The 15192-nt window shown below is 36.0% G+C and overlaps 1 protein-coding gene across 1 annotated transcript in view; it reads left to right on the top strand.

The window, feature by feature from the left end:
• Positions 1-15192, top strand: part of banp (BTG3 associated nuclear protein) — a 73720-nt gene that overhangs the window by 22154 nt on the left and 36374 nt on the right. Inside the window, exons 10-11 of the mRNA XM_052122592.1 lie at positions 4798-4869; positions 7584-7634. Of these exons, the coding sequence (XP_051978552.1) occupies positions 4798-4869; positions 7584-7634 (123 nt within the window). The remainder of the gene's footprint in view (positions 1-4797; positions 4870-7583; positions 7635-15192) is intronic.

Here is a 15192-nt window from a genome sequence, read left to right as displayed (position 1 = left end):
AATTGTGTTACCATCACTGAAGTAAAATCTTCTACGGTGTCTCAACTGAAGCCACCACTGGCTCATCTGACAGTTATTTTCCAATGCAACATGGAATGTAAACAAAAGTTAGCTGCGTTCCAATCGACCGTTAGGGTCCTCCGAAGTGGAATTGACACGTATGGTAAATGGTCTGCACTTATGTAGCCCATTTTTAACCTTAGCAGTTTAAACAGTAACAGTTAAGAAGTCACACATAAAATAACCACATAACATTTATTTTTTAATTAATCAACAACAGTCAACTTATGTGTCACGAGTCATAAGTGACCCAAAATGTTATACAAATTATAACAATACATTTTTATATATATACATGTGGATGTAATATGTTCATTTTTATATATGAATGTAAGTTTATTTTTTGAACATTTATATATATTTACACACGTTTTTGTGTCATCTTACTTGAACCCCATGATCAGTGCGACTCAAGCGTTGTCTGTGTTTGATGACCTTGCAGGGTACTTCAACAGATATCCCTGTTCTAGATATCTACTGCTCAGTGAGTAGGGAGCAGTGAACACTGTGTAGGGACCCTGCGGATTGGAACGCACTTTAAGTGTCTGCTGTCTTACATTTCAGTCTTAAATGAGAAAGATCTATGTTTTTATGCAAATGACTAAAAAAGTTAAGATCAAAATTTTAGACAACTAACTTGTAAGACTAGTCAAAACTGTTTAATGCAACCTGCCCCAAGTACTTGAAAGCCAAACAACCACTTAGCAACCACCCAGAACCCCTTAGCAACAGCATAGCAACATGCCAAAAACCACTCAAAACACCTTAGCAACCACGTAACGATGTGCCAAAACCACTCAGAATACCTTAGCAACTACATAGTAACGTGCCAAAAGCCACCCAGAAAGCAGCATGCCAAAAACCTCCTTGAACATTTTAGTAAACACATAGTACTAAAAACAACTCAGAACACCTTAGCAACCACATAGAAATGTGCCAAAAACCACCTAAAACACCTTAGCAACCACATAGAAGTGTGCCAAAAACCACCTAAAACACCTTAGCAACCACATAGAAGTGTGCCAAAAACCACCTAAAACACCTTAGCAACCACATAGAAATGTGCCAAAAACCACCTAAAACATCTTAGCAACCACATAGAAGTGTGCCAAAAACCACCTAAAACACCTTAGCAACCTCATAGCAATGTCCTGGCATCCACACAGAACACCCTAGCCATCAGATAGCAAAGTCCAAGCAACCTCCCCCAACAATGTTGCATCACAGTGAGTTTTGCAGGTGCAAACCACACAATTTAATTTTTCCCTGAAGATGAACAAATATTGTGTAATTCACACACTTGCAAGACCACACATGTTGTCTCTAAATATATACTGTACACTCATTCATTTCACTAAGATGAACTAACAACACTCTCCAACATCTTCCAATCTCATCTTTGGGTTGCCCTAAACTTTGTCTTTTGTGCGAATAATTACTCAGAGGAAGAGACAGTCCCTTGCAAGTGTTTAATGGAGCTCTATTAGAGAATTTCCGCTCTGCCAAACCATGTGCTCCCTTTTGAGAAATGATCTCTAAATATGATCTCTGACTTTAACAGCTGTGTGAGGTCATCTCCACTGCTACATATACATACTATTCACTAACCATCTGAAGCATAATCTGCATACATTGTGACAGCACAATCAAAACTAGTATACACAATGTACAATCCAGAAAGTTAAATCTACGGAGAAGTTCTTGGCGTCTGTCAGAATAAGAATCGGATCTGTATTGTGTTTGTGTAATATCTCTTTGACCGGACTATTATAGCTGTTGTATTCTCAGAGGAAGCAACTCAATGGTCAGCTTTGTCAAGTCTTTGACTGCTGAAATGTTCCATTTTCATTACTTGCGTATAATAGACAAACAATGACTCAGAGCTCTTATTTTTAGGCTTTGAGTGATCAGTGAGTTAGCTATGAACTTTTTTAAATGAGACTTTTCATCTTTCGTTATTACTGTATGATTGTCACGTGTGAGTAATAGATTTTTTAGCCACCTATTTTTAGGGCTCGAAAGATCACTTGAGTAGTAAGTTCCTTATAAACTTTCATAAATTATACTTTTCGTAATTCGTTATTATTGTACAATTGTAATTTGTGTAAAATTCAATATTTAGATATTGATAAATATTCAAATACAATGAACAATGATCTTTTTATTATAAACGTTGTTAAACTTTGACATTTCTGTACGATCGTAACTTGCACTTAATCAATCATTTTAGCCATCAATTACAGCAAATAGTCACATGCCCTTTTTAGGGCTTGACAGATTACTTGAGTTGTAAATTCATTATAAACTTTCCTAAATTACACTTATCATCTTTCGTTAATATTACACAAATGTAATTCGCGCGTTATTGATTCTTTTAGCTGTCAACTACAACAAATAGTGACGTACTTTTTAGGGCTCAAAGGATAACTTGCATAGTAAGTTCATTATACATTTACTAAATTGGATTTTTCATCTTTCGTTACTAAATAATCGTAAATTCCACATACAGTAATCGATTATTTTAGCCATCAAATACAGCAAACAGTGACATGTACTTTTAAGTGTTCGAAAGAATACTTGAGTAGTAAGTTTGTTATAAACTTTTCATCTTTTGTTACTGTATGATATTAACTTGTAATAATAACATGCCCTTTTTAGGACTCGAATGATCACTTGAGTAAATGTAAATGTTCCTTACATTTACATTTATGCATTTGGCAGACGCTTTTATCCAAAGCGACTTACAGGGACAATCCCCCTGGAGCAACCTGGAGTTAAGTGCCTTGCTCAAGGACACAATGGTGGTGGCTGTGGGGTTAGAACCTGTGACCTTCTGATTAACAGCCCTGTGCTTTAGCCACTATGCCACCACCACTCCAATATCACATATTTTTTGTTATTAACTTTCCTAAATTCCTATTACTGTTCAATTCTGGGTCAATATCGCTGATGAGCAAAACAAAAAGCCAAAAAATATGAAATGTTTGGGAACAGTTGTCATTGTGAGTGATTAACACTTTATTTTTACACTTCAATGCTGACCTACTGAGCAACACATTTTTTTAATAAACAGTGTCAAGAACAAAAATTCATCCAGGATTCATCCATGATGCACTTATAAACTTTGGCCACTGTTGTTGAATTGCTCATTTTATTGAAAAACCTTTTGTCATTGTTAATATCTAAGCAACATCAATGAATAATGAGATGACTTGAGAAACGACAACTGTGGCGATGCAACAAAGTTAAACAGACTTTAAGCAAATGCGCAGTAATACAATGTGTGACCCAATATGGTACTCAACAGGATATATCACAGTATTTACATTTTTATAATTTCATTCCAGGAAAGTGACTAAGTATTAGTTCAATTTTAGCTAGTCATCTATGCTTATTGTGTATATGTGGACTTTTCTTTTTAAAGAACAATAACAGTTTGCTTTAAAATATGCTTAAAGTGTGTGTGTGTGTGTGTGTGTGTGTGTGTGTGAGTGTGTGTTTGTGTGTGTGTGTGAGTGTGAGTGAGCGTGTGTGTGTGAAGTGTGTTTGTGTGAGTGAGTGAGTGAGTGAGTGTGTGTGTGTGTGTGTGTGTGTGTGTGTGTGCGCGCGTCCATGCGTGGGTGTGAGTGTGAGTGTGAGTGTGTGGGTGTGAGTGTGTGTGTGTGCTTGTGGGTGTGAGTGTGTGTGTGTGTGTGTGTGTGTGCGCGCGTGTGTGTGCTTGCTAACAGCACTTGCCCCTACAGTCTGTTAAGGCTAAATGACGGATCTTTGTGTGTGTGTGTGTGTGTGTGTGTGTGTGTGTGTGTGTGTGCGTGTATTTATCACTTTGTGGGGACCAAATGTCCCCATAAGGATAGTAAAACCCGAAATTTTTGAACTTGTGGGGACATTTTGTCGGTCCCCATGAGGAAAACAGCTTATAAATCATACTAAATTATGTTTTTTGAAAATGTAAAAATGCAGAAGGTTTTCTGTGAGGGTTAGGTTTAGGGGTAGGGTTAGGTTTAGGGGATAGAATATAAAGTTTGTACAGTATAAAAACCATTATGTCTATGGAAAGTCCCCATAAAACATGGAAACACAACATGTGTGTGTGTGTGTGTGTGTGTGTGTGTGTGTGTGTGTGTGTGTGCGTGTGTGCGTGCGCGTGCGCGTGTGTGTGCGCGCGTGTGTGTGTGTGTGAGTGTGTGTGAAGTTTTGTTGCATCACACAGAACAGGCCTTAACATTTTAGACAGATAGAAAGTGATAGATGGAGGAAGGCAGCAGTGAGAAAACTAAACACACTGATCCATTATAAACTGTTGAAGATCACAATTTATTTTTAAAGTTTATTGTGTCCAACTCTAAATTAGCCTTCTTTAAACAAACTGTTAAACAGATCTGTCATACAAGTTTAATGAGCGAAGGGACTTTGTCTTAACATCTTAGTCCTATTTTGTACTTTCGTATTTCTTCTCACTTATCATAACAAACACAAAGAGCTGGAAAAAGCACAAATAAAACATCTTTTGAGATGCTTAAGGGCCTACATATATGTTCATTTTTAAATGAAAAATTTTGGTTTTATTTCGGATTACTCAAGTTAAGGATGGGCAGTATGACGCTATACAGAATAACAGTAGGAATGTGTCAACCGGTACATTTTTAGATATATTTGCATGGCTATCAGTGGACAGGACTTCTTTGTTATTTATACATAATATATATGCAGTATATTCTGTTTTGTCATTTGTAGATCCCACAGGGACACCTCCACATTGCACAGGTGCCACAGGGTGAACAGGTGCAGATCACACAGGACAGCGAGGTAATTACCGTTTCCTTTTTGATTTCTCATTTTGTCCTCCTCTTTGACTTTTCCTAGAGCCATTTTCCTTCTCCTGAATCGTTCTGTTTTCATTAGAGTGTATATGTTAGTGATATTATGATTACATCCCAATGACATCCTGTTTAGTTTTGTCAGTTGAAAGCACATTAGAGGTTACCCTTTGAAAGCAGAAAGACACAAAAATGTTTGTGATATTTGAAGAAAACCCTTGTGTTCTATTCTTTTGTACTAACACCTTTTGTGTTCCTGGTCAAAAATGACCGACCCACTACAATTGTTTTTAAATCTCATATATTGCAAAGATTATCATTGGACATTGCATGAGAGCTTTTTTTTAATAAATTATTTACCACTCACTTGATAGGCTTCGTTCAAAAATAAAAATTGTATAATGCATACAGCTTATCCAATAAGTTCTTAAAAAATGCTTTATAATTTGCTGAACACATACACATAACATGGAAAATGGCATATTGTAACTTATAGCAGACAATCCTGATTCAAATGAGCCAAACCACAACATAATGAAATGAACATGGTTTGCATATTCGGATGCCCTGTGTACAAAGTCATGGGGTTTTAATCCAATTGCAATTTTTTTTTGGGAAAACAAAATAACAATTTGTTAATGAGATCAAAATTGATCTCATTAACACGCTGGTGAGATTGACACGCTGATCTGTGTGCATGTGCATAGTGGAACTCAGGTGCATTGCGACATCAAAGTAATGCAGGTTCAAGCATTCACGCAATTCCAAATTTTAGTAACCGCTACAAGATATTATACAAATCTACAAATGCAGCACAGAATAACAGAAAAGGTGGAAATTACAGCAGTCCAGGAAATGATCGGCCAATAACGATCCCAATCCGATACCAGCGTTTTTTTGCATAATCAGTTTAGGATATCTTTACATTTTTGTTTAGAAATAATTGGGTATACTCTTTAAAATGTAAAGAAACACAACTATACATTATTTTAATATAAATGTATAGCTTATTATGAAACACTTTATTATTAACTAGTATACTGGATAATGTAGCAGCAAAATTAACAGTAATAAGTCATCAGTAGAAAATAAGCTGTTTTTTTTTTTTTTTCAACTTGTATCTGGACTTTAAAGGATTCAGATCTATTTTGTTCAAGTTAGTTGTAAGATATCAGTCCACTTTTCATTCACACAATAATTTTTTTGGAACCCATTCAACTTAAATATTATAATTTGTAAACAAATAATAATATATTATAATAGTAATAAAGAGTAATATATCTCAATCGTGCACCTTTAACTTTTAAACCCTCACGCTTTTATTTTGACATTTTGAATTCTCCAGGAAGTCCTGTAAGTTTGTCTGTTTGTAGGCAAGTTCACAGTAGTTTAATTCACTTCTTATTCAAATTCTGGTAAAATGCACCTCCGGTGCCGTTCTAAATGCATATTATAAGTATAATATAGCTATTGAGCATCTACATCTGAGATGTTATTCATTAATAAGTGCTCAAATATTGTGCTCTGCGTGAAGGTTATAAATAGCCACGAGTGTTTGTGTCAACAGAGTCTGTGCCAATCACTGACGCGCTGGAGCTGCACGTGCATTTTATATATTTACTTATTAAACACAGCCTTTTGTGAGTCACAGAGCTATCACACGTCTTCAAGTGGCTTTGAATAAAATGCACGAGTCATATGAACTACATTAATTGTGGTTTTATGGTTCTTTTATGTCATTTTTTGAGCTTGACAGCAACGAACATAACTAACACACAGTATAGGTTTGGGATTGGGCTCAGCAGACAGATACCTGATCCGTCTAAAAGCTTCAGTGTCGGAGCCGATACCGATTCAGGTATCAGATCGGTGCATCCCTAGAACAGACGCATTTAAACCGTTAATCACTGAGAATCTCTTTTCCGTTGTAGCTCTCAAATCTCATTTTCGCTCCCACATATTTAAATTGAGGAATGTCATTACAGCACTTGAGAAACACACATTTCTTTTTAAGGTTTTTGTTCCCTCTTATTCTTCTGTATATTGTTTGGATGGCTTCTGACTTGGGAGAATTACATTTTAACGGATGGATTTGGATTAGTATGAAGGTCTCCCAAGTTTTCTTAGGGTCGACCCTCCAAGTTTTCTTAGGGTCATTAGCAGAGATGTTCCTCCAATGCAACCATTTCAAAGGCGATTGAGTACAGTGTCATAGATTTAAACAGGAATATGAAATGGTATCCTCAAATATGTAAACATTATTTTGATAAAATCCATTCGTCATCCTAAGGGGAAAAGAGAAAATGAAATAAAAAATGTTTAAAACTCTTCCTGGCTTGGTGTAAAGGAATTGAAGACAGCCAGAGGGTTTCGGCATGCCATATTTTTTGATAAATTCTCAATTATATTGTTTGTTTTTGAATTCAGAGCTTAGCAACAATGTGCCACTTCATCCAACTGCCACTCACAAAGAGTGTCTTTGTAATATATTTGGCCAGCCTTAGCAAAACCATTTATCTGAGACTGTTTGTAAAGGAAACAAGCCATCATAGGATTATTTGCACTTGTCCAGATATATGTTGTCAGATGTGTTTTAGAGTCAGAACAAGAGAGAAATTGAAACTTTTTTTGCAGTGCAGTCATTTTATTCATGTTTTGAAATGCCTATATGTGTCATGTATTATTTATTTTCTTCTCTTGTAGGGCAACCTACAGATCCACCAAGTGCATGTTGGACAAGATGGACAAGTAAATGTACGTACCCTTTTACATTTATTGGTCCTTGATAGAGTGCCTTTTTGTCATTTTCTATTGATACAAGCCGTGTTTACACCTGCTGTTAACTTCTCACTTGGAAGTTATTTCAAGTTGTCAGCTGAGACAAATTGCTGAAGGAAATGTCTGATTTAGTAACTGTATACATGTCTGTGTATCTGGCACATGTTGATAAGGACTCTTGTTTCTTCTCACCACAAATTATGTTTTGAGCTCATATTTATTTTAATCAAGTGCTTATATTTTAATAAAATGGTCATATTTATTAAAGCAAATAAGGACGGTTATTTACTTTTAAAGCTGAACATTCCAGACCAAGTTTAAAACTCTTGTTTTTGTGTAACGGATGATTGACAGGTACTGTAAGTACGGGGTTTCTTCACTGCTGTTGGGGTTGCATCAGTACAGATTAGCATTTATACTACAAATGCGATGTGGTCACTTGCATTTCAACTACTCAAACTCGCGTCACCCACATAGTCACCATGGCTGGATTTTTACCTCGGAGACATCCATGTGGTATCCATTAGGCTGTACAATTGATTGGATTAAGAATGAAATCATGGTGAAGCCTTGGACTTGATTGCAAAACAGCAAAAGGCTGCATGTTAACAGTCTCCTTCAGAGCTTCAGTCAGAGACGTGTGATCGTGGGGTGCCCTCTAGCTGTTTACTCTGGCAGCACATGATATTTATCATATTCAAATTGAATGAGTCGCAGTCACCTTCTCTCCCCTCCGTGAAAAAAAAATATGATTGACAAACCATACTTTCCTCACAAGCGCTTTGAGTATTACGGGGCTGATGAACAGTCTTTTCTGTGTTTTCTGCAGCACTTCTCAGTTGAATTTAATACTGCATTGCATGACTTGATGATTGATGTTTTGTGATGTGACAGTTAATCCCAGCTCTGAGACTATATAACAGAGGCATACAACTCACAACGTCTCATTACGAAGGACAGTAGAGTAGACGCATTAATATAGAACAGTGATTAAAACTGACTGGAACTACTAAACAGTTTTAACACACACATTCCAACCAATCAGAATCGAGTATTCGAACAGACCATGGTATAATCCGAATTGATCAACATTAAAGTATGCAATTACGCAATTTATAATGAATGAAACCCAGTGTCTTTTTTTGTGCTGTCTCCCAATCTTGTGTTTGTCTTTTTCTGTTCTGAGAATATGATGTTTGGGACAGGACAAACTTCCTGTTTCTCAGCTCTGTTCAGTCAGATCAAAGAGTGATTTGAGATCAAACAGAGCTAGAAAGCAATGGAGGCTTGTGTGGAAATCAACTCACGAACACACAATCTTAAACTTGAAAGGAAGATCTATGTTTGTTATCTCGCCCTCATTAACTTAATTACTCATTGTTTACCATTTGTGTCTAACGGCAATCTCACACTTTGTAAGTTTCTCAATGCGCTACTCGAAATTTTGCTGCCACTGGCATATTTTCAGGATCTGTGACCAAAAAACCCACCAATAAATTGGCACACACTCTTGTCAGAGGTCCCCATGACATCACTTGACGAATGTAGTTCTATTGTAATTCCTTCCTGTGTTGACATAATTCCTTTTGAAACAGGATTATTGGGGCTGCACATATTAAAGGACTCTTCCTTTGTATTAAATGGCAATCTCTTTTATATGTAGACTTCTTTAAGGTACTTATATGGCAATTCTTTTGTCCTTTTTGGATCTTGGCATACGTGATCACTATATGCTTTTGTTGTGTGTCAAATAAGAGTTTTTATCTCATCCATGCACAATTGTGTAGTATTGATACTACTATGTCAACAAGATGACACATGAGAAGAGAGAATGTAGTACAATGAGAACAGTACAGCAGTTTTGTTAGTCTGAAAGTTGCATAAGTGTGAACTTGGATGAAGAGAAAGAATATCTGTGTCAAAGCAAGAGAGAGAGACAGGTGCGACTACTTGCCTGAACACTTAAGGTAGTTGTGTTTAGCATTACTGTCTTGCACCCTAAATCAAGCATTTAATTTAATTTGTCGCCCTGCAACCCAGCGTGTGATCACTGCTTTTCTTGTGCCAAATTTTGGACATCCACTGTAAACACATGCATTCATTTGCAAACTTTGCTGTCTCTTCAAATTTCTCTTTGTGTAGTGTATTTCTGCAATGTTTAAATGACATCTAATTATTTAGATGCTACTATAGAGTTGTTCATTATTTTTCTTCAGGAAAAAGCTGTCAGCTTCTCAAACTTGCATTACATGAAGAGATCACACCTACTTAAACTCATTGTTGATGCTGTAATTAGATTCCTCTGGTAGGAGGAAATCTATTGTTATTGATGGTTTTATTATTATTATTATTATTATTATTATTATTATTATTATTATTATTCTCCTCCTTGAGCCCCAATATCTCAAAAAGTCACTGGTCAAAAATTTTCACAATTGGCACATTGATACTACATGCCTCAAGGACCCATACCTTCCGCCATGATGGATTTTCCTGTACAGTGAAAATTGGTAAAACCTACAAAACTCTTCTTCTCCTGAACTGTAGCTCCAATTGATTAAAATTTGGTACACATGTGTAGAATTGATGTCTTTGAAAACTTTACTTAGCAAAAATGAATACGATGAATACAAAATGGCTGAAAGGGGCATGTTTATGTAAATTTCCACATTTTATCAATATATATGTGTCAGTAAATCAAATGTAATTTTGACTGATGGTTTTTCAGACCTAACATGCTTCAAGATGACATCACTCTGAAGTACTGCGCAAAGAATGGCCCACATTTGCCCTTAGGGGGCGCTACAGGCCACGCCCCAAATTCCAATTTTCTGGTAAAAAAAATTCTAATTTGGTACATTGATAAATACAGGCCAACAGGAACCCACAAACCAAGATTGGCCCACATTCGCCCTTAGGGGGCGCTACAGGCCACGCCCAAAAGTCTCATTTTCTAGTCAAAAATTTTCTAATTTGGTACATTGATAAATACAGGCCAACAGGAACCCACAAACCAAGATTGGCCCACATTTGGGTGCTACAGACCATGCCCAAATGTCCTATTTTCAATGTGATGGCATTTCCACCCCATTTTTTCAATTCTTCTGAAACTTAATGTACATACCTCATTTCTCATTGGGAACAAAAAAGCCTCAAGGATCCATAAGGTCCGGCATGATGGATTTTCCTGTACACTGAACATTTTTCGTTTAGGATTCAGACAGAAATACAAGTTTTTTGGATTCCTCCATTGGGAGGGTTTAACCCCAACCCTCTACTGATCAATTAAAAATGATTTGCCATTTTGAGGAGGAATCGCATTTCTGCTTGCACATGTATGTATTATGTACATTATATTTGGATGCCCATGAATGGGAATTCTTTTGACAGTATAAATTTCCTTGACTGATAATATCTAGTACTTGCTTAGGCAAGCATCACTTGTGCTATTGCTAATACTTTACAGTTAGTGATTTTAAGCTCTTACCTTAATTATTAAACCCTAGCACATAACTTGTCCCATGAATGGTACCTCAAATCGTTCGATTTGTTGAAGAGGGTGCTGTTAAACTCCTGAGACCCAGGTGAAAATGCTGTGTGCATTTTCAAATTTAATTTAAGATTTGTAACTAATAGCACCTGATAACCATGCAAACAAAGTAATTTGTAGTACAAGAAATAGTTTTCCTAAAACATTATGTCCTTATATTGAGAAAGTGGGTCTATGTTTTGGAATTTTTCATTTATACCAAGCGATAGAAAATAAGGTTTGTGTATACATTTATTTGTGATTGTTTTTTTCCCCCTCTACTTTGGCAACAAAATCTCGAAGTTCTCTCTCTGCATTGTCAAACAAACAAGTATAGCCGGTAGTAGCCAGTGCTGTAGCATCTGAAAAACCTGAAATTAGCTTAATCTATTCTGAATCAAAGTAATGGTCAGCAAAGTCCAATGGCTGCCAACCATGTCAGAATAAAAATGAACTTAATCAATTCTGAATCTATGTACTGGTCAACATAGTGCTATGACTGACAATCATGTTGATTAGTGAAAAATGTAATCTGGAGTCTGGAACTGAAATCCTAACCTGATGTCAGGAGTGGATGCACTTGACTGCATAGGAAATGGATAGGCAGCTTTATTACTGCCTAATCAGTTAATGGCTTAACCTACAACATTTTGTGTGAATGCACTGATCTCAGAACAGTTTTAAAGGCACCTTATTTCCATCCTCTTCTGTATACAGCCTCTGAGGCAAGGTTATTATAGTTTTGCATTTTCAAATCAGTTTTTATATTATATGGTTTTCAAATTTGCTATAAATTTCGGTTTAGTTTAAGTTTCATTAACGATTCTGTTTATTTTATATTAGTTTTTATTTTGTATACACATTTCTATTTTGTTTTTATATATTTTAGTTTCAGTTTAGTAATTATAGTTTTGAGAGTTAACTTCCAGAGTGTAGACCAAAGCAAGATATTTGAGCAATTTAAGATTGGCAAACTTACACAATACACTTAAAGCTAAACAAAACAGTTAAATATTTTTACAGTTTAATTAGACTCAGCATACTTGTGCATAATAACAATAAAATAATGGTTTGAGATTCAACAAAGTCACAAAGAACCAAACAAAAGCAAATCAAAAGTATAAAAGTTAAATGTTTGAACATTTCAAATGAACTCAAATTCATGTTAAACAGGAATTCCTGTTAACTGCTGATGCTCACTGTACCAACGGTGGGCGCTCCGTCACTTTGTTTATATACGTTTACAGTTTCTGCATACGATATGATGCGTGTCTCAGATAATCTTGAAATCCATGGTCATCTGTTAAATATAGTATGTTATCCATTCAACCACGAAGCCAGAAGCTGCTGCAGTGCAGAAATTATCCAAATATGGACATGAACAAAAAAGTGTATCACATCAGAGACCACATGAACAGACTTCCTCATCCGGATCTATACGTATAAACTCTGTGTAAAGTGGAAAAATAATGTTTAGTCTGATGAAAGATGTCATAAATATATACATGACTACGAAAATGTGTGATTTGTCAATATTTTCCAAACGATCGCTGGTATTTGTATAGGTTTATTGAAAAGCTCTGGATCTGGCACTGGACTCAGGCTGCAAATTCTGGAAATATTATGCTTCTGCTTCATTCTCTGTGTGGATTCCTCATGAAATCAGTAAAAGAAGCTGTTATAACAACTCGATGACGATTGAAAGTAAGATATTTGTATTGGATTATGTGTAATTTGTAATGAGCGAATGCTAACGTTAACATGCTAGCATCTTTTTCATGGTATTGCACCTGTTGCCCCAGTATACCAGCCTTTGCCACAATAGGACCTGAAATTATTTATAAATTAAATTACTCTGACATCACACCATAGGAATCCGCACTTCCGGGTTCTATCGAGCTGCAGATTTCAATGGTGGACATAGGCAGTGCTGCAGTTTTAAAAATCTTTTAAGCTTTATAGAATGTAATAATGCCTGTTAATGTTCATAAAATAAATTATAAAGGAATATCTATGGTTTAGAGTGAAGAAATTATGTGGGTTATTTTCTGAATATTCAGCTTAACAAGTTTAAACTTGGTTCAATGAGCCTGTATGATTATGTTGGACATGCATCTGGTTGATGCTTCTAAAGCCTAAGAATGTGTGTACTTAGAAATTAAAACTACCATCTGACACAATATGTGTCTTAACTGCTAACATTATTAACCCACATACATTAAATAATATTTTACTTCAATACGATCCTATACCATATCAAAACTAAATAACAGCCATTTTCAATAGAGCAATATTATTTTCTGCATTCAAAATAAATGCAAAGACATCATTTTTATTGACTTATCCTTTCACAAACAGTAGTCCATGTGATGCGGTGGTGGAGACGGGTCCCGTTCCTCCAGGTACATCTGGTCATATAAGATCATTGTTAGATTATATTTTACCTCATATCTGTCACTGTTACAGCACTTTGGAAATTAAAAACAGCCATTTGCAATCTGAGTTTCCGTGATTTCTCGGATAAAAAGTTAATATCAAATAACAGCTGCTGCGGGCCAATTATGTCTAATAGTGCAGATGTGATAACAATGACAGTGATCTGTGAATTATCATCATTTATGTAAAATCGTGAGTTTTCCCTGATGCATCGATCAGGTGGAAATTTGAAGGAGCACTAATCTCCAATAATCTGTGGAAAACAGGGTGTTTCAACCCCACAAACAGCAATTTTGGGCAGTTTCATTCCAATTTAAGCGAAGTGCCCATAGCCAGCAGCTTTTTTTCTGGGCAACCAAAAGAAACCGGTAGTGGCTGGGTGGATCGTTTGTTTGTAAACAGTAACTTTTTTAGAATTGTTTTTAAATAAAGAGCCATAATTCATGTCCAAGACATATCCATATATCAGTCTTTCAGTATCAGCTAACCTCATGTGCATTACGTGCCACAACGCCAACTGCGGGTGTTTACCTAAACAGCCCAATAGTGTCTGACATAGCGGTTCAGTGGCTTTGAAGATGAACATGAACCCTGAAATACACACACAGGTCAGATTTTCCAGCCATGTGACGAGAGCTCGTTGATTAACTCTTTCCCCGCCAGCGTTTTTAAAAAAAGTTGCCAGCCACTGCCAGGGTTTTTGACGATTTTCGCTAAACTTTAATGGCCCGCAGAATATTTTCTTCCATGAATATATGAAGATGCTATATATCAAAATAAAGATCTGAGCCTCTGCTTTTAGGCAAAAAAAAACGATTTTATTTTATCTTCATTTGTTCTTTTTTTATTGCCACTTGAACAGAGGTAGGTTTTGTCAAAAACAACATTTCGGACAAAAAGCTGAGAAAAAGGCATTTTTATTAAACAAGTGCTTTAGTATTAGTATGGTGTTCCACTTCACGTTTGAGACGATCGCAGTCTGTTTCTTTGATCAAAGAGTTGCGTACTCTTTCAAAACATGCGCGCGGGTCTTCCTTACCGTATACCACCTAAAACACGGATACCCGGAAAATTCCGTGTTTGGCGGGGAAGCGTTTTTTCATAAAACCCGGAAAATTCCGTGTTTGGCGGGGAAAGAGTTAACGAAAACAATAATTTATTTTTGAGAATTTTTTTTTATTTGAGTTCGTTTTTTAATAATTGTTGTTTAGTTTTAGCTTTTCATTTATATTGAAATATTATTTTTTATTTCTGCTTACGAAAAAAACATTTAATCAATAATTTTCAATTCATTTCAGTTTTAGTTTACGAAAATAACCTTGCTCTGAGGGCAGCTTTTCCAACTATCGGATGCAGACATTGATTTTCATTGGTGATCACAACCACAGGGTCTCTGGTTTTTCATGAATACATTGCAATTAACAGTGTGCTGGTTCATGGTAAATCACTAAAATGATCAAATCGGCACATCAGATGGAACTAGAGATGTTACTCTTTTGACGCAATATTGCTTGTTCATTAAGACTAGGTTCATTTGTTTTTTTGGGTGCAGTCAGGTGCTTTAGCCAT

This window comes from Xyrauchen texanus, chromosome 49, assembly GCF_025860055.1.
Source record: "Xyrauchen texanus isolate HMW12.3.18 chromosome 49, RBS_HiC_50CHRs, whole genome shotgun sequence".
NCBI classification, from domain to species: Eukaryota; Metazoa; Chordata; class Actinopteri; order Cypriniformes; family Catostomidae; genus Xyrauchen; species Xyrauchen texanus.
Note: the sequence above shows the minus strand (reverse complement) of the source record. Positions and strands in the feature narration are given on the sequence as shown.